The sequence below is a fragment of the Dromiciops gliroides genome, chromosome 6, assembly GCF_019393635.1.
Source record: "Dromiciops gliroides isolate mDroGli1 chromosome 6, mDroGli1.pri, whole genome shotgun sequence".
Taxonomy (NCBI): domain Eukaryota; kingdom Metazoa; phylum Chordata; class Mammalia; order Microbiotheria; family Microbiotheriidae; genus Dromiciops; species Dromiciops gliroides.
Genome location: NC_057866.1, coordinates 193692921 through 193714294, shown reverse-complemented (window position 1 = coordinate 193714294; position 21374 = coordinate 193692921). Strand labels below are relative to the sequence as shown.

General features: G+C 39.1%; 1 protein-coding gene across 2 annotated transcripts in view; it reads right to left on the bottom strand.

Annotated features, from left to right (window-relative positions):
- The window catches only part of GALNTL6 (polypeptide N-acetylgalactosaminyltransferase like 6), a 1532830-nt gene that overhangs the window by 112286 nt on the left and 1399170 nt on the right, over window positions 1-21374 (bottom strand). Inside the window, exon 9 of one of the 2 annotated variants that reach the window (XM_043972447.1) lies at window positions 6296-6403. The exons of the other annotated variant lie outside the window; for it this stretch is intronic. Within the exon in view, the coding sequence (XP_043828382.1) occupies window positions 6296-6403 (108 nt within the window). The remainder of the gene's footprint in view (window positions 1-6295; window positions 6404-21374) is intronic. 2 annotated transcript variants of the gene reach the window in all.

Genomic DNA, 21374 nt, shown 5'->3' with positions numbered 1-21374 from the left:
ATAAAAATAAAACATTTTAATTTCTTAAAAATCAAACATTCAAGATGAGCACAGTCCCTAAACCTTTTACAGTTGGAATCACTGGATCTTTCATGTTCTGTTTCAGGGCCTTTAACCATGCCTCACACCTTGACCTCTCATTACCTACCTTGCAAATACATCCCTTTGGATAAAATGGGAACAAGGTGAGAATGTTCCATGGATTAGCACAGAACTCTAATCATTTCTGGAAAAAAGAGGTCAGAGAACATATCCATATATATGCATGTATGTATGTATATGTATACATGTGTATGAATATATATATATGTAAATTTTATCAACCATACAATTATACCTCTTGTTCAGTAGAATTTTCAGTTGAATCTGATTCTTTGTTGACCCCATCTTGGGATTTTCTTGGCAAAAATATTGGAGTCATTTGCTATGTCCTTTTCCAGCTCAATTTTATAGATGAGGAAACTGACGCAAACAGGTTTTAGTGACTTGCCCAGGGCCACATAGCTAGTAAGTATCTGAGGCCAGATTTGAACTCAGGAAGATGAGTCTTCCTAACTCTAGACCTGACACTCTATCCATTGTACCAGCTAGCTGCCCTAATTATACCTTGACATTGTCTTATAAATATATTATGGAAGGTAGCTTGGCATAATGGATAGGGAGCTGTCCTTAGACTCAGGAAGACCTGGGTTCCTGTCCTTTCTATGACAGCTGTGTGACCTGGGATAGGACACTTAGCATTTCAAGGTCCGAGGCAACTCTCTCATACTTTAAAGTTACAGAGAAGGAAAGACCTCCCTTACTGGGAGCTCTGTACCACCAAGATGACAATGCCAATTCCTGTCCCTATTATTTCTCTCCCCTCTTCCATCCTAAGCTATCCCAGCTATTTCATTGCATGTTGAGTGTTTATTGTGAATAGTGATACTTGTGTACCACATAGCATTCTGGGTATTGCTGATGAGTGAAGAAGTTGTTTCTTTTTCCTGTCAGAGGAATGCTACCACTACTTCCAACCTTGTAGTGTTTAGTGTTTCTTAAATTGAAACAAGAACAATGACAAAAACAGCCATGACGCAGCACACTAGAATAATGTCACTGATCAAATACTGAAAGGTTGGCAACCCTACCCTATATTACATTCATAAGACTGTGTACTCTGAATTCCTTAGAATGAGTTCTAACTGATTCAGTGAAGATATAGCTAAAAAGGTAAATAGTGGCAAGAGATTTCTCACAAAGAGGGTGAATGAGAAAAACATACCATATAATTAATGACAATTTTATGATTAAACTCATCCTGGAGGAGGCAGCTAGGTGGCACAATGAATAAAGCACCGGCCCTGGATTCAGGAGGACCTGAGTTCAAATCCAGCCTCAGACACTTGACACTAGCTGTGTAACCCTGGGAAAGTCACTTAACCCTCACTGCCTGGAAAGAAAGAAAGAAAGGAAGGAAGGAAGGAAGGAAGGAAGGAAGGGAAGGAAGGAATGAAGAAAGAAAGAAAGAAACGAAGAAGAAAGAAAGAAAGAAAGAAAGAAAGAAAGTAAAGAAAGAAAGAAAGAAAGAAAGAAAGAAAGAAAATAAACTCATCCTGGAAAAGGTTTCAGTTTCAAATAACCATCTAAAATGCACAAAATTTTTCTACTCCACTAAATTTTGATCAATTGTAATATCAGAATTTATATGCATCTTTATAGCACATATGTTTTACTGAAAAAAAAGCCTGTAATTCACAGATGAAAAATTAAGTGAATGAAGAATGCAGTTGTGATATTATTAGATGAGAAGCCCATTGAGTTAGGTCCACTTAATATCTAAATCTTATGTAAGCCAATGCAGAGAGATGATGAGCTAGGCTCAGAAGTGGATAGGAGAGTGGTTGGAATAGATCTGACAAACTGCAATGATATCAAGCTTCTTCTTGACAATAAAAGTCCATCTTTTTTTTTTAACAATAATATGCTTCCAGTGATGCTGTATAGCTGTAAATCACTGGACACCATGGCCTAAGAAGAATACAAATTTAGGAGACCTAAAGGGCAATTGAGAGTTGTATGATGGGCACAAAGAGATTGCAACATATTCCAACATTGACAGGCCCACAATAAGGGATACGAAAGATATAATAATAACTGTGTTAGAACTACGAGGGAGGAATGAAGCTCAATAAGTGACTTACTCAAAGTCAGACAGGATAAGGGGAAGAGATAGGATATTAACTGTGTCCTCTGATTTCAAATCAGAATTCTTTCTACTATACTAAATGACCTGAATCACTATGGACACACAAGAAAGAGGGTATAAGCCATTCACATAGTAAGAAGGAGTGACAGCAGGTAGAGAGTAAGTGCTAGACTGTCTGTCTCCAATAAATATTAATTTACTGTCTCTGTTCCTCATCTGGATGAGATGGTTTCTTAAGGCCATTATAGTTCCAGATTTATGATATTGTGTAAGGGAGGAATAAGGAAGCGTGTTGGGTAGAACATCTGTGGACAGTTTATAGAAAGGTATGGATAAGAATTCTATAGAATGAGAAAGTTGGGATGGATTGTCAAAAGGACTGCCCACATTGATGAATTCATGGATCCATTTAGGTATATTTGAATTTCCTGCTATTTTATGCAAAATAATCGAAAGTTAACATTACAATTTAACTATTGGATTATGAAATCTTTGCTTAGAAGAGAAATTTAGAACATCTAATCCCCAGCATCTTAAACTGTGGGTTGCAACCCATGGGGTTGTGTAACTGAATTGGGGGGTTGTAAATAATTTGACAACAGTTAAAGGGTTATGCATATATATTTTATACCAGTATACCCAGGGTGGCATAAAAATTCTTGGCGGGGGGAAGGGATGGTAAGTGGAAAAAGTTTAAGGAGCCCTGATCTAATCCATAACTCCTTATTTTACAGATGTGCAAGACTGAGGCCTAGGGAGGTAATGTTTAATGTTTAATGCATATAGTATAGCACTAAGATGGTCTGCTATCTCTCACTCTCGAGGGAGGAAATGTGACTTGTTTAAGGTCACACAGTGAATCCATGAGAGACCTCGAACAAGATCTCAGGTCTGAGTCTAGTCTGGGCTGGCTCCATCAGATCTGAAGTCAGCTTCCACACAATCATAAATGACTCTCAATTGGACTCCTGATAAAGATCATGATTTACAACTGGAAGGGACCTTAGAAATTTACCTGGATAGTTTCAGATGAAGAAATTAAAGTTACCTATTGCCATAAGGGAAAAAAATGCTCTAAATAACTATTGATTAGAGAAATGCAAATTAAAACAACTCTGAGGTACCACCACACACCTATCAGATTGGCTAATTGACAAAAAAGGAAATTAATAAAGGTTGGAGAAGCTATGGAAAAATAGGAATACTAATGCATTGTTGTTGGAGTAGTGAGTGATCCAACCATTCTGGAGAGCAATTAGAACTATGCTCAAGGGCTATGGAGATGTGCATACTCATAATACGACTACTAGGTCTGTCTATATCCCAAGAGATCAAAGAAAGGGAAAAGGACCCACGTGTACAAAATATTTAAGCTGCTCTGGTGATGGCAAAGAATTGGAAACCAAGGGGCTGCCCATCAACTGGGGAATGGCTAAATAAGTTGTGGCATATGATTGTTATGGATACTATTGTGACTGTACGAAATGATAAGCAGATTGATTTCAGAAAAAACTGGAAAGACTTACATGAATTGATGCAAGTGAAATGAGCAGAACCAAGAGAACATGTACACAGTATCAACAACATTGTGTGATGATCAACTGTGAGATAGGCTTAGCTCTTCTCAGCAATACAGTGATCCACAACCCATGTCAGAAGACTCATGGTGGAAAATGCTCTCCACCGTTCAGAAAAGAATGATGGCATCTGAATGCAGTTGAACCATACTGTTTCTACTTTTTTTCTTTTTTGGGTTTTTTACCTTTTGTTCTGACTGTTCTTTCACAACTGACTAATGAAGAATATGTTTAGTATGACTGCATGATAAAACCTATATCAGATTATTTCTGTCATGGGGAGGGGGGAGGGAAGGGAAGGAGAGAAAAAATTTGGAACTCAAAATCTTATAAAACTAATGTTGAAAACTAAAAAAAAGGAAATTAATCTAAAAATTAAAAGAAGAAAAGAAATTTGCCTGGAACAGCCGCCTCATTTTACTACCACTACTAACAGCTAGCATTATATAGCATTATTGGGGCAGTTAGGGTGGCACAGTAGATACAACACCAGCCGGTACTGACACTTACTAGCTGTGTGACCTTGGGCAAGTCACTTAACCATCATTGACTTGCAAAAACAAATCTATATTATATCTAATTTACTGTGTGCTAGGCATTGTGGTAAATGTTTACAAATTTTATCTCATTTAGAACTCACAACAGCCCTGGGAAATGGGTGCTAGTATGATTCCCATTTTATAGTTGAGAAAAACAGGTAAATAAAGATCAAATGACTTGTCCCAGGTCACAAAGGTATTAAGTGTCTGAGGCCAGATTTAAACTCAGGTTTTCCTACACCGGTTCACACTATCTCTACTTGAACCATCTGTTTAGTTGTTTTTTCAGTCATGTCCAATTCTTTGTGACCTCTATTTGGGGTTTTCTTGGCAAAGGTACTGGAGTGGTTTAGCCATCATCAGCTCATTTTATGGATGAAGAAATTGAGGCAAACAGGGTTAAGTGACTTGTCCAGGGTCACATAGCTAGTGTTTGAGGCAGAATTTGAACTCACACCCTCCTGGATCCAGCTACTTTGCAAATGAGGAAGTGACTAGTCCAAGATTACATAACTAGTAAGTGGCAGACTCAGGATTTGAACTTAGGATCTCTGATTAGAAATCCAATCCAGTTCATAGGGCAGATGAGAGGCTCTTCTAACATCCTGAAATAGACCTTCCATTCAACCCATTAGAGTCAGTGAAGATGTCATCCCGTGGTCCTTTTTGGGAGGTGGGATTTCAAGAAAGTCTATCTCATCAACTTGATGGTGTCAAACTGAATTGTCCTAGGTGGCTCCCTTGTGTAATAGGGAAAAGGGTGGGAGCCCAGTAGCTGGTGCCTGTGATGACACAATGGAATACCTCCAGTAGCTATAGAAAGACACTCTAAGGAAGCCACAGTTGCTTTCATTATGTCTGGAAGCAGCCTATGCATAAGACAAGAAGCATCTCAGGGTTGCAAGAAAGAGAGACCTATGGAGTGAAGTTATGATCGATCCCGGGTCTGGATTCAGACCAGAAGCCAGTGAATGGCATCCCCCCTGATTTGGGACTTGATTTGAATGATATGAATTCTTTTTTTTTTTTTTTTTGGCAGGGCATTGGGGGTTAAGTGACTTCCCCAAGGTCACACAGCTAGTAAGTGTCAAGTGTCTGAGGCCGGATTTGAACTCAGGAACTCCTGAATCCAGGGCCGGTGCTTTATCCACTGTGCCGCCTAGCTGCCCCCATGATATGAATTATTAATAATTACTTTTCTTAAAAAAAAAGAAACCAAATCAAAGCGTTTCCTGATATCATCCCATCTGAACAGAAACAAGAATATTTTACATCACAATGAAATAGGGCACAGCCACAATCAGGTAGAAGGGCTGATGGAAGGCATTTGGGGGAAATCAAAAGAATGTGAAAGTCTTAGAGTGGCAGATGGTCATAATTATTGTGATCCCAGCTTTGACACCAAAAATGCTTTCTCTATTTGCGCACCATTCCTGGACCAAAAAAAAAAAAAAAAAAAGCTGAGGGTGTATGCCTCTGAGGTGAGAAAAGCTGCTCATTAAAGGCAGCATCTTTTAAAAACAGAGACTTATGGCAGCCCCTAGAAAAAGAGGGCGATCTGATTGAGAATTTTGATACCGAAGAAAATATTTCAATCAAGGCCAGCTCCAAGGCCACACCGTGCAAGAGGATAAGGCCTGTTTTTGGTGTCCTGCCACATTTCTGGAGAAGGTCCTTTTCTCTCTCCCAATCCCAAACTTCTGCCTCTCCTGTGTGAGTCTTATCCTTAGTTACTAGTTTACTAATGTGTTAGGTGATAATTAGGGTGTCATCTGATCAAGCTGCAAGTGGTTAGAAGAAATTTCTAAATCCTAAAAACGCCTCAATAGTCAAAGGAATAATGGAATGACAAATAAAAGGGTTGATTTTTTTTTTTTTTGGTGGGGGGAGGACTGCTACATTTCTACTCATATAACACATGTAGGTGGCTGTCTGCTTTCAAGGACAGCCCTAATTTCAATCCAAAACTGTTCTGGAACCCAGTTACTCACTCTTGCCAAGCTGGTCCCAGATGGAACTTTATAAGGGACGTACTTCCTGTAGATATGACCAACTCTAGAACATGGAACGTCAAACATTCCTCCTCCACACATCCAAACCTAAGGTGGGGAAACAAAACAAAACAAAAAACACCCAAAAGATAACAATGAATTTCAGAAGGGAAGATGGCCAATAAGAAATAGGATTTATGAAAAATCCAAAAGCATCCTGTCTCTACTACTACAAGCCCTTTGGTGATACGTGATTACTTGGAAGAAGGAAACAGGGTTTGTATATTAGATCCTGCAAGTCCTGAAAAAGAAGTATCAGCACAGTGTTAAAATTCCTAATACAACAGATTATAAGACACTATGTAAACTTTTCCCTCCTATCCTGGGATTTTGTTGTGATGAAAGCCATTTAAAATAATAATAATAATAATAATAATAATAATAATAGCAGCTATTGTTTGCTTTGTTCTTGCACATTCATAATATCATATAATCATCCCCTAAAATTTTGAGATTATCTAAATCTTTTTGTTGTGCTGGAATCTGTTATAATGAATACTCTATAAAGTTATAAGATTATATTTATTTAATTTTTATGGTTAGAAAGTATTTCTATATTCATGTTTTCATTTCCTTATTGTGATAGCCCTTTCAGTTAGGAAATGCAAATATCACTATTTCTTTAACTGAGCTCAGAGACTTGCCAAGGTAACACAGCCAGGATGGATCAGACCTGAGATTTGAACCCAGGATCTTTTAACTCAGAACAATACCCTTTTCACTAAACTTGGGACTTTTTTTTTTGTTTGTTTATGCAGAAGATCTTGTTATTCATGGTATCTGTTGTAAATAGAAGTCAAAGTAATAGCATCAGGCTTAAAATTGCCCACTTGGAATTATAATATGTGTGAAAATAGAGAATAGGTAGTTGAAATAAAATAGTACAAATGAGCACATTAATACTTAACACAATTTGTTCAGAAGCATTCTATTTCACAGCAAATAAACACTTTGGGGGGTTAAATATATATCTTCCCTCAACCTGATATCAACTTACTAGTTTCTATGCCTCTACTACTATCTCTCTTGTAACTTCCTTCAGACTCAGGGACTTCTTATTCCTGGAAACCCCAAGAAGACTCTCCACAAGGAAACACCCCCATCTCCCATTGGTGAGTTCTTCTTAGGGCCTCCATTTTGTGAAAGCACCCAGACTGCTGCTCTGCCTTCTTCATTCCCTTACTGGCTCTGTTCCTGACTTCTATTTTTTTTTTTTTTTTTTTGCATGGGGCAATGAGGGTTAAGTGACTTTCCAGGGTACACCAACTAGTAAGTGCTCAAATATCTGAGGTCAGGTCTGAATCCAGGGCTGGTGCTCTATCTACTGCACCACCTAGCTGCCCCTGTTCCTAACATTCTAGGCCTCAAAATCATTCTCTCCTGCCTCCCCTTTCAGCTCCCTTTTATGTGTTATCTTTCCCCATCAGGAATTAAGTTCTTTGAGGGCAGAGACTTTCATTTTGTTTAATATTTGTACTAGTGCTTGACACAGAATAAATGCTTAACAAATGTTTATTTTCTCCCTTCTTCCCTCCCTCCTTCTTTTCTGTCTTCTCCCTTCTTTCCCTCTTGCTCCTTTTCCTCCTTCCTCTGTCTTCCTCCCTCCCTTCCCTCTTTCCTTTCTTTCCCTCCTTCCTTCCCTGTTTCTTTCTTTCCCTCCTTCCCTCTCTCCTTCTTCCTTCTCTTTCTCCCTCTCTCCTTCTCTTTTTCCCTTCCTCCTTCCCTCCTTCCTGTCTTCCTCCTTTCCTTCCTTCTTTCCTTCTTTCCCTCCCTCCCTTCTTCCTTTCCTCCCTTCATGAATGGAAAGGTAGGAACTCTGCTGCTGAACATCCCCTCCTCTTCAATGCTTCCTCCAGGTGCTGCTACAATTGAAATGATGAGGCTGAGGTGACAGAAACATTCCAGTATTGAATCCCTGACCTAGTATCTTCAGCATTTTAAGGGCCTAGTACAATGGTTGCAGTCTTCACCCCTTCCCCAGTACTTAATGGATTCTACTGAATCTGCTTCTCATACGTATGAGTTCACCTGATCCAAAGCTGATCATGCTACTCTCTTACTCAAACATCTTCTATGGTTCCCCACTGTTCCTTGAGTTAAGTTTATTCCTTAGTCTGATATTTAAGGTTCTTTAGATTCTGATCCCATCTTTGACATCTTATCTCTGGCTATTGGACTACACAGACTAAACATTCCAGCCAAACCCACTAACTCCCAGATGTTTCTCATGCTTTCCCGATGCCTCACCTTCACTTTTGCTGTTCCTTCAGTTTAGACTACTCTCCCTGCTCTTAGCTGGCATCACCAACATGCTAGTCCCCCAGGTTTACAACCTCAATGGCACGCTCAACTGACCTCTCTCTCAACACCATATATCAATCATTTGCTAAAGTCTGTATTTCTACCTGCACAATAGCTCTCAGGTTTGTCACCTTTTTTTTCCCACCTACACAGTCACCACCCAAGCTGGAGCTCGGATCACCCTTGCAATCATCTTGTAATTGGTTTCCCTGCCTCATCTCACCCTACTGCTATCCATCTTCTACAGAGTTGCCAAACTTATCATCGTCGTCGTCATCTTCATCATCATCATCATTAGCAGGGCAATGAGGGTTAAGTGACTTCCCCAAGGTCACACAGCTAGTAAATGTCAAGTGTCTGAGGCTAGATTTGAACTCAGGTCCTCCTGAATCCAGGGCCAGTGCTTTATCCCCTGTGCCACCTAGCTGTCCCAAACTTATTATATATATTATATTATTATTATATTATTATATATATTATATTATTATATTATATTAGTATAGATCTGACTGTGTCATTCTCTTACTCAATTGACTCCAGTGTCTCCCATCTGAGAGCATTTAAGCTTGTCATTTAAAGCCCTTGAAACCTACCTTCCCAGCCTCATTATAAACTATTCCTCTTCATGTATTACATGATCTAGTCACAGTATTCTTATCATTCTTATAAATATAAATTTCCCCTCTCTGTGCCTTTGCACTACTAGTCCCTGCCTGGAATGTAATTCCCCTTCACTATCACCTCTTAGAATTTCCAGTTTCTTTCAATACTCACCTCAAGTGCCATCTTCTACATGAAGTTTACCCTGATCCTTCTGGGTGCTGGTACTCACCCATTGTTTCTATTCTGCAAACTAGCATAGTGTCTGGCACATGAGAGGCATTAAATGCTTCCTCATGGAATGACTGAAATTCTATCCATTCAGGAGATAACCTGAATACTATTTCCTTCACGAGTCCATCCCTGATCATCCTAGTCAGATAATAGCACTTCATATTTCTATAGTAATTTAAGACTTGCAAATTTATTTCTTTACAATAATCAATATCTTAGATGGTATCAATAACATTATAACCCCTCAATTTGCAGGTTAGTAAAATGAGACTCAGAGACGGAGTGATTTGGCCAAGTTACACAGCTAGGGTATATTATAATTGGCTTAAATTCCTGATGCTTTGCTCTTTTCGGCTTGACATACATTTTCTCATACTTTTTTTTTTTGGTGGGGCAATGAGGGTTAAGTGACTTGCCCAGGGTCACACAGTGTCATGGGTCTGAGGGCAGATTTGAACTCAAGATCTTCTAAATCTAGGGCCTGTGCTTTATCCACTGTACCACCTAGCTGCCTCCTCTCATTACCTTTTTCAAATGTGATTTCTCCTTCCTCCAAATCCCTGTAGCAGTTTTTTTGATAATGATTTATTATATTAATATTCAATATTATTTAAATTTAATCTTAAACACTAAATGTAAACCATTGATCTGGCTTTGCAACTACTTGCAGATTAATAAATTATAATGCATAAAAGGTAATCAGTAATTTCCTTCCAAGTCCCCATCTCTGCTTGTCCATTCATTTCCATTACTTTTCTTTTTAATATGGCCTTAATTAGTATGTACTCTTTCTTTTTTAACTTTTCATTATTTAAAATGGTCTCATACTTGATATTAATTGCACTATAGTATTTTAGTACAATGTAATACACCACAATTTAGAAGTAATTCCTCACTGTCGTACATTTAGGTGTCTTTGAGGATTTATATAATTTTTTTGTAATTAGAACTAGTGTTTGGTGTTTGTTTTTTGGTGGCAGCTTAGCTCTTTTTTTTCCCTAGTTGAGATTAGTTTTAGGATATGTTTCTGATAATGGAATTAATGGAATAATATCTTACTTATAATTGCCTTTATGACATCTATTGCCATAACTTGGTTACAGTTAAATTCTAAGTCTTGGATTACTAGTTAAATAATTCCACTTCTGGTTAGACTGTAATACTCCCTGAGTGATAAGGATTATAGTTATATTACAACTCTAGGGACTCCCTAGAGGGTGCCCTAGCACCAGTGCTTTCACAGGTCTTAGCTAATAATGTGAGTACTTATTATGTACTCTATGTACCCAGTAACAGTGTTCTTCATCTTGCACTCACCCCATCTATAGCATCTTTGCCTTTCCACATTTGCAGTCACAAATATATGGTGTCAGTCCTTACCACCATCTCTAGCTTCTTGACTTCCTTGAAGACCCAATCAAATACCTCCTTTTGCAGGAGACCTTTCTAGGTATCCACAGTGCTTTTCACTCTAAATTATCTTCCATATAATATCTATAACTACATCTTTTTCCTAATTATTTACATGACATCTTCCCTATTAGAATGTGAAGTCATGGACTTTCTTTATATCTATATCTCTTAGCATAGTTCTTCCCACAAAGCAAGGGCTTAAGAAAATGCTTGATGATTTGACTTTAACAGGTAGATGCTCAATAGTTATTTGCAGAGTTTGGATTCAGTAGTTAAATGTGACATCTGGAACTCTCCCTAGGATGTTCTGAACTTGTCAGAATCTTTCAGAATGATTGCCACAAATCATCAATCTCTATGTTCTGTGATGCAGGCTACTTTAGGGCTACTGCAGATCCATTTTCCATGGTTAGTTCATGAATGTATATAGCATTTCCAGATAAGTATATAGAATACATAGGTGATAGATTGGTTGACTGCTTAAAAATTAAATTGAACAGGTTCTTAAAGACTGATTTTGAAAAGTTATAAATCTACCCTATAATTCAAACAGATATGGTATGATATCATTTACATGACAAACAGAATTGAACATCCATGAGTCAACCAAATGTATCTGGGAAGATAATTTATGGGTTTGGTAAAATTGCTTATAACCCTAAGTGCTTTATCTGGCTAAGACCATTAATTATTAAGTGTATCATTTCCCTCATAAGGAGTTGTTTTTGAAATATCTGGGCCAACAACAAAAGGGTGGAGAGCTTGTTTGAATCAATTCCAATGTCATCAGTTTGCAATTCACTTAAAGCATCCGTAAGTTAAATATAACAAAAAGTGGACACCCATTTCTGAATTAATGCAGGCTCATAAATGTTTCATCCCCTCATGGTACTAGTTTTTCATTATTCAATGTATACCCAAAAAGAAAGGTTTGAGGCCTGAATCCCACATAAAGTACCAGATGCAATTCCTTTGTCAGGGGAATCTCAATGGATTTGGGTTGGAATTGTTTTTGGCATTTCTGGGCTGTGGGGGTGAACCTCTCACCACACCATCCTAGTATCTTAGAATTATGCCTGGCTATAGGTTTGACAAAGATAATACAAAAAGATCCATAACCATGTGCAAACCATAGCTTAGAGGATTCTTGAAGGTGGTGGTCATAGTGCCTTGTTTTAATTTCTTTGGGATTCAACCTTAAACTCCTCTAAAATCCCTTAAGTAATAAGAAAAATCAGAGGACCTTTCCTACTCTCAGAGCCATCTTGTTCTGAGGCTGACTCAAGTCTGGAGAGGTTTTCCTAAGGCAGCTTTTAGGAAAGAATACTTTCTTGAGATTCACATGGGCCCATCTCACTCTCTGGGTTGCTTATAAAAGTTCTGATAAACCTCCCTTGGGTTTGAGAGCAACAACCTAGATCTACAGACTGATGGGGGGATACTTACCTAGGATACCTTCCTGGTTTGTGCCTACCTAACGTATAGCCATTAATCTATACTGAGCAGTTCAGAGATTCCTAGGGTGATGCCAAATTTTACAGTAGTCCAGAAGAGAAATGAAATGGAAAGGGGATCTTGAAACCAATAAAAATTGTTGAACCATTTGCTATATTATGGAATAACAGCTTGATTATCAGGAACTCATAGACAGGACCATCAGAGGTCATGAAGTTCATTGAACTGCCCTGAGCATGTGAACCTATTCAGTGCCTACACTCGAAAAGTTGTGCTTTTCCTGGTTTATGTGAGAATTGGCTTGAGTTCCTTTCCTGTATATTATTCCTTCCCTTTACATTTCTCTGAGGCTAAAGAAGCAGGAACATGCAGTTTATGATGTTTATTTAGACTTGCCAATGCATATTTAGCATTTCTGCTGTTGCACTTAGGGGTCAAAATAACACAGGGGTCCCTTATCTTCCTACCTTTGAGATTCATGAGTGCTAACTTGAGACCAACAGTGTATGAAATGGAGAAAAATGATATTTATTTGAATCTAATAAGTATTGATCAAATGAGATAATGTTTGTAGAAAGTACTTAGCACAATGCCTGACATATAGTTGTTGAGTCATTTTTCAGTTGTGTCTGACTCTTCATGACCTCATTTGGGGTTTTCTCAACCAAATACTGGAGTGGTTTGCCATTTCCTTCTCCAGCTTATTTTTAAAGATAAGGAAACTGAGGCAAATAAGCTTAAATGACCTGCCCAGGATCACACAGCTAGTTAGCGTCTGAGACTGGATTTGAACTCAGGAAGATGAGTCTTCCTGACTCTAGGGCCAGAACTTTATGCACTGCATCACCTAGTTTCCCCAATACATAATGAGTGCTGTATAAATACTGATTCCCTTATTATTAACATGTGTACAGTATCTTGGAAAGTGCTTGGGGGAGTGCACAGTTTAGCAAAGAAAAAACCTGTCCTCATGAAATTTATAGGCTAATATGGTGCTACACTGCTTTTTGCACATAGTACACTAATAACCTTTTGACATAAGGAATCTTTTTTGATTGAAAGAACATGATCAGCTCTTTTCCAGGCATCTGTCTCTTTGATGACATCCTTAATGCTTTCCCTCCTGCACAGTTTGTAGGGGGCAATGAATTGGTAACAATATTGGGAGACTGAGGCACAATTATGAGATTGCAAGTATAATATAATTTATTGGATACCTAGTTAGTGCCTGCCAGCACACCCTTTGGGAACTACTACTAGCCCAGTCATGGTAGCACTCAACCTCCCTTTATAAAGGTGAGGGATGCTTGTGTGACAACCTTCCTTAAGTCTTACTCCATTCCCACTTTCCTTTCCCAGGGAGGATCAAGAAACAGAACTAAGGCCCTGGTAGAATCTCCAGCACACACTTGAGTGACATGGCCCTGGTTGGCCTCCACCTAATTCTCTGTGTCTGGCTGGTTTGAAGAATACTTGGAGTGGCTGACAACAGAAACAAATCCCCTGAGAGAGAGGTCTCTCCCAGCAGTATGATGGTTGTGGCTGGGAAAGTCCTTCCTGGCATGGAGGACTGAGGGTTTGTGGACTTCCAGTTTGCAGCAGAGGCCTAACTTTGGCCCAGGGGTGATGAGTAATGAGGTTAGAACAGCTTATCCATGAAGGCCACTGCCAAGGGGCTTCACTTGGCCCCACATGTTGCATGTAAAAGTGTAACTATGTTTTGTAGTGCGTGTGTGTGTGGCAATTGGGGTTAAGTGACTTGCCCAGGGTCACACAGCTAGTAGTGTTAAGTGTCTGGGCAGGATTTGAACTCAGGTCCTCTTGAATCCAGGGCCGGTGCTCTATCCACTGTGCCACCTAGCCACCCCTGTAACTATATATTGTACACTATTAAATGTAAACTCAAGGTTGAAAACTCAAATAAATAAATAAATAAAATAAATTTAAAAAATTGTAAACTCAAAACAAACCAACACACCCCAAATGAAGGCATAAACAATTGCCAATGGTTTCCAGCAAGACATCAGGGTGCTGCTGGCCCGGCTCTTTATGGAATGGGCTGGCACTGTGAATCATATTATGGGATTTCTCAGCAAACTAAACATTCAGAAACTTAATAAGAAATCAGCAGCCTCAAGTCAAGGATTCAAAAAAACATTTTTTTTTTAGGGGATAGTATTTCATATAAAACATGAAATCAAGGTTTTCTTTTCCTTTAAGAGTATTTTTAGATATTATATATATATATATGTATATGTATTTCTATATTTTCTTACAAAAAAGAACAGGGACATTCTGCAGCATTTCAGGGGATCCCCATGTTCCAAAAGGCTGGCCTGAGGCAAGAATGTTAAGGCAAAGGCTCTCGGGCTTCTCTGCTGGCTACCGGTGGGGCCTTGGTCAGTGAGATGGCCTCCCCCTCAAGCTGAGTGCACCATCTTCCATGCCAGAGTAGACTCTTTCATCCATGTTGATAAAGAGACCCGTGTCCACCACTGCTGGTATCATTTGATGGTCATGTTCACTTCACTACATTTAGGCGCCAAGGTCAAATTTCTAGTCCAGCATTAAGTTCCCATTGTCCGTCATCACAGGGCCTGCCTCATGCTGGGCCATCTGCAGCTCAGCCACTCTGCCAAACATATGGGATGGGGCCCTGGTCACCAGCACATATGCTATTGGGATGACTCAGTGGGAATGCCCTTCACCCAGGGGTCTCCCAAGGTTCTTTGAATCCATCCTGTAATCAGCAGTAACGCTGAAACATTTGGCAGAGCTGGCTTCAATCTTCTTCAGGGTCAGACAGCCTCTACCACCTTTGATGAGATGGAGGTCAGCATCTATTTTATCACACCATCAATAGCAAGGTGTCAGTCCAGCGTCACTTAGGATAAGCCATTCTGAAGTAGGAGCCTTCCGGGCCCGAAAGAACAGAACGGAGGAACAAACACGTTCAGAGTTTCTCGTTTCACTCTTTCCACCATCCTCTGTATGGCTTGGATGATGGTAGAGCCGCTGGCGATCTCAGCACTTGATTATTCTTCACTTGGTTCTCCAAGCTGTGTTGCCGGTGAGCTTTCTTGGTCTTGGAGATAGTCCAGGCTATGGGTGCCGGTAGGAGCGGGGGAGTGGGCGGGGTGCTGTACCAATACTTTTTTTTTGTGGGGCAATGGGGGTTAAGTGACCTTGACCAGGGTCACACAGCTAGTAAATGTCAAGTGTCTGAGGCCGGATTTGAACTCAGGTACTCCTGACTCCAGGGCCAGTGCTCTATCCACTGCACCACCTAGCCGCCCGTACCAATACTTTTTAAAAGATTTACTTTAATATTTTATAAAGAAGAAGCGTATCAACTCATTTCAGTATCCAAGAATTCTCACTGCAAGGGAATTTTCCCCTTATTGCATAAGTCAATCATGTCACTTGAAGTCTGATTTTCAAATTCATTTGTAGATTTACAACAGATCATAATCATTTTCTGGATAAAGAACCATTCATAACCTTTGAGAGTATTATCCTTGAAGAAGCCTTCTCTTACTCCAATGTCAGCCTGTGCTCCTTAAAGTTTGCCCAGCTCAATCCTAAACTTGCATCTGGTCCTTTAGGAGCATCAGAGCAATACAACAGGTGATTGCCTAAGCTTCCTTTCCCCCATGGACCTTGTTTGTGCCGCAGCTCAATAAAGGGCTTTGGGGTATAAAGCTGTGCTGCCTGCAATGTCGAGTCCTAGTCAGCTTGTCATCTCTCATATTTGTACATAGCCACTGTTTTCCCCCACACCGACCCAGCCTTTATCCCAGCTCCGCTATCACAAAGAAAACCCCCCCCCCTTCTCAATCTCCTGGCTTGTCAGGGACCATACTTCTCCGTAGTAGGCACAACCAAATAATCACATGCAAAATGGGAGTCTTTGGTTTCTTGGGTTAAAATGTGGTCTCTAGAAGAGTATACCTGCTGTTATGCTTGTCCAAAATCTGTATCTTGTTCTGAAGACAGTTCATATTTCTGACATATTACCTGATACTACCATATGTTGATCTTCTGAAAGGAGAGCTGGACTACAGTGTATTGCAATATTTAAAATATTTTTTGATGACATTCAAACTCTACCCCCCAAAAAGCTGTCTTTCTTATAACACATATTTTCCAGTACCATTAAAACTGATATATGAGTATACATATGTATTTTATACGTATGTTATTTTTATCACTTTCACTTGCAAATATATACCTCTTCTTTGCTACAGAGAGCCCTTGCTTATGACATGAATAAAAAAGAAGCGTTTTAGCAAAACTGATCACATATAAACTGAGTTTGACAATATATGCAGGGTTCCATACCTGCATTCCCTCACCTCTGTGAAGGATGATAGAATCATAGATTTACACCTGGAAGTAATCTGAGAGGTCTAATACAACCATTTTATTTTACAGATGAGGCTTGGCTGAAGGTCACATATGAAAGAAGTGGCAGAGGCAAGATTTGAACTCTGGTCCCCTGACTCCTTATTGACAAGAAACCCCCATGGCTGGTATCAATGTGACATGGTCTATGGAGTCACAAAGAGTCCAACATGACTGAGTGACTGAACAACCTCAACAACCTGACTCCTGATCCAGTGCCCTTTCTTAGCATTTTTGATGGTGGTAGCAACAACACCACAATAACAACAGCTAATTTTGTAATACCTTTAAAAATGCTTTACAAATATGATCTAATTTTCTCCTCACAAAGACTCTGGGGCTTAATTATCTTTATTTTATAGGTGAGGAAACTGAGGCTGGGTAAGGTTAAGTGACTTATCCAGGGTCACATGGCTAGTAGGTGCCTCGTCTAAATTTGAATTTAGATCATCCTGACCCCAAGTTCAGCCTTTCCTAAGAGGTTTATTCACATACTAAGCTTATCCAGGACTATTACTTTACCTAATAATGAGTAGGGGCCATTTTGTTATGCCAGGTTTATACTCAAAATGAGTGAAAATTGTATGCTTGTCTTGGGTGCATTTTTTCCCATAGTCTATGTCTCATCACCAGCTGTGGACCAGAATATCAATATACAGAATGGTAAGCTGAATCAAATCACAGTAATCATTTTGACTGTAAAATGAGCTTCAGTAAGAGATAGTTGTCAGCATGATAACCAAAACTGTTCATAAAATTGAAGATGAATAATTAGAATGCAAGGCGGTGGTCATAATTCCATAAATTATTGTTGGAAGCATTCAGTGCCCAACCAATAATTTAATAATCATTGGCTTGGTGAGTCATCTAAGATGAATTTCAAATAAGTAAAATGCCTGATAAAAAAGTCACTCTCTGTCAGCCATCAAGAATGGTAATTGATCTCAAAGATATGCACATTCCTATTTAACACACAGATCAGCTGGGTTTCTAAAACAAAGAAATGGCAAATATTTAAAAATCTATCACACAAATTTAAATAAGTAAGTATAATCTGGAGGCAGAAAAATTTTGTTTTAGTGGAATGGCATAATTTTGTTAGACCAAGGACAGAAAATTCTTAATGATGGAGGATAGTACCTACCTATTCAGGAGTCATTCAGTTAAAATTAGCAGAGCAGTGTGATACAATTGAGGAAACCTTGGGGGTCAGAGAACTGGATTCAAAGCCAACACAGATCCTTATCATGTGTGTGACCTTGGTTAAGTCATGTTACATTTTTGGGCTTTAATTTCTCATCTGTAACATTAAGGATCTGGACCAGAAAGGCTCTCAAATTCCCTTCAACTCTATGATCTCATTAAAGTTTCTAATTTTGAATCTGAAAGAGACTCAGATATTGGGATAGTGCCAAGTCCTTGAGGCTATACAAAATTATCCCCTGGGTTAGATATGATTTGTTTATCACCAGGCCAATTTTGACATGCAGGGTAACCACAGTGGTCCAATAGAATAGGAATCAGAGGAGGTGGCTTTAACTCCTGGCTTCTCTATTTACTGGCTGTGGGACTTTGGCCTTCATCAAGGAACAGGGATGGTGAAGGTTATTCTACATGTGCACAAGCACAGGCAGTTCCTACCAACATAAAAAGGTATCAGGAATGGGCCCATTCATGGACTCTATGCTCACTACTTAGGCACTAATCAAGCTACGTTTAGGAGGTTTCATCAGGCTGGCCACAAGGCGATGTAAGTGGGAAGGTCACTTGGTGTCGTTGACTTCTGCTATGTGGTTTTCATTGGTAATGTGTTACAAGCTGCCAAATCTACGACATGCCTCTCCATTGCCCTGTGGGTGAGTCCCATCTTCAGTTCTTCAGTGGTATTCCATTATTCTCCTGTGTGACTTGGGAGAATAAAGCACTGCTGTACAGTCTCTTCTCCAGTGAGGTGTTTCCTATGGAACCTGTCCAGCACAGGTGGAAGACGGTAAGATACTTCATATACCCCTCTTGGCTATTGACACTGTACTGACTATATTGAGTTCCAGAATCTTGCAGAGCCCCAGTTAGATTCCCATATCCAAAAACCAATAACATTTATTCTTTCTTTGCCTACTTTTGAGAACATGTGAGGTTTTGAATGTCTAGAATACAGCGGATATCTATTTTGGATTAAAATATAATATTTTAAAAATATAAAGGATATTGTGTATATTGGAAAAAGTGACAGCTCAAACCTCATAGTTGGGAATATAAATTTTATAATGAAAACTTCTGACTAAAGAGTTCAATTTAATACAAGAAACACTTATAAAGTACCTACTATGTGCCAGGCAATGTGCTAAGCCCTGGGGACACAAAAAGAGGCAAAAGACAGTCCTTGCCCTCAAGGAGCTTACAATGTAATGTGAGACACAACATTCTTTATTTTTAATTTTAAATTTAATTTAATTTAATTTTGTGGGGCAATAAGGGTTAAGTGACTTGCCCAAGGTCACACAGTCAGTAAGTGTCAAGTGTCTGAGGCAGGATTTGAACTCAGGTCCTCCTGAATCCAGGGCTGGTGCCTTATCCACTGCACCACCTAGCTGCCCCCTCAGTATGATATTTATCTCTATAATTTAGGCCATTTTTATCTTTTCTAGGCTTATTGGAATTCCACCCTTGAACCCAGCCTGTGTTCCAGTCAAATTGACCTATTTGCTCTTCCCATGTATATATATTCTGTTTCCTGTCTCTACATCCTTTCACTGACATACACTCTTTACTCATCTATCAGTCAAACGAGTATTGTCTGCTCTGTGCAGATACCGCCTCTTGGAACTACTAATTTCCTCCAAGATTTAAGTGTCACTTCCTTCAGGATGTCTTTTTTGATTCTCCCTGTTGTTAGTTCCTCCTCTTCTCCTTTCTGATAGCACTTGATTATTTATTTTGTGCAATTCTGTGTTTTCTTATTTGTGAATGAGTAGTTATCCTTCACACTCCCCAGTAAAATGTAAGCTTCATGAGGACAGAGAATGTGTTACTTTTAAAAATGAATACCCATACCTCCTAGTGAGGTTTCGGACACATAGTAGACACTCGGGGCTTGATTGACAGGGTCATTGATTTAGAGCAGGAAAGGACCTTAGGGAGTATGCAGCCCAACTTTTTGTTTTACAGATGAGGAAACTGAGGGCCAGAAAAAATAAATCCCCTACTGAAGGTCATGTGGGTAAAAATAATAAGGATAGCAGTTATGTTACTTTAAGGTTTGTTCAGCACATTACCATTATCTAGGGTAGAATGTGGGTGTACTTGAAACATATTTGAGTTTTATTACTGAGAGTACTGGGAAATTCAAAATTGGGTGGGTGGGTGGGGAAGATTTTAGGAAGAAAAATAATTCTTCCTAACATAAGAAATAATTCCAGAAGTACATAAAACATGATTATAATAGAGTTTCCAACCTAAAGGACTCTTAACAAGGCACTGAATACCATATACTGATTTTTTCTCACTTTCTTGATGCTGCTGAATATCAATAAAAACAAAATAAAATAAAAAAAGGAATTAGGAAAAATGCCACCATACCTGGAGGCAGCAACAATTGGAAGAAGATCACACTGGCACTTCAGTTTATATCTAATAGACATAAAATGCAACTTGAAAATACCAGGTTGCACCTGAGGTATCTTTTTTTCTAGGTAATTGGAATGAATCTCAGGCTGGTTTGTAGGGCATTTAGCAGCTGTTCCTGTTTATCTTTGAGCTGAATGATTTTAGAGGCATTTTAATATTTTCTTCAGAAGATCAATTCTGGGGCATATTGTCTTCAAATGGATATTTTTATGTCCTCTTGGCTAAGTGCTATGTAAAGCAAAAATGCCAGAGGGATGACTCCTAATCTTTGGTGGTGTGAGCTGAGGCCCCTGGGTACCATAAAGCAGAATTTTGTCTCATTTTAGACTTGAAATTCTGTTCCAGTTGGAGTTATTTCTCTGCCTCCAAAGGACTCATTCCATGGAGGTCTCTAATCTCTCTGCCTCACAAAAGCAATGACCAAGTATATAAAGATTATTTAAAAATCCTCCTTAGCACAGAACGGATTTATAATGAGCACATTTTATGATGCTAATCATGTAATTTATTTTTCCAGAAAGTCATGGGTACAAAACATCATCATAACAATTTACAAAAAAGGGGCTTATGGGAAAATGAAGCAAAGCAAAGAAGATGAGCCTGAATTAGATCCAGGCAAATAAACTACATCAGGGTACCTGCATAAATTAGACACTCCTGGAAGGGATTGTGCAATTGAAGAAAGGATGAAAATATTGATTCAGTAAAACTGAGATACCTTGCCCCTATATGAGAAGTTTTTTTGTTTTGTTTTGTTTTGTTTTGCTTTGTTTTTTAAGAAGTCTAGAGAATAGGGAGAGAAGCAAAAGTAGAGACTGGAATAGCAGAGGAGTAGGATTGCCCAAGGGCAGTGGTATTGGGGAAAAGGGCAATACCATGAAACATTTCTGAAATTTTCTATTGTTGGCTCTGATCATTCCATTCTGCTTCCTGGTCACCACTATAATGTCTGTGGTGTAGTTGAGCCCATAGTAGCACTCATTAC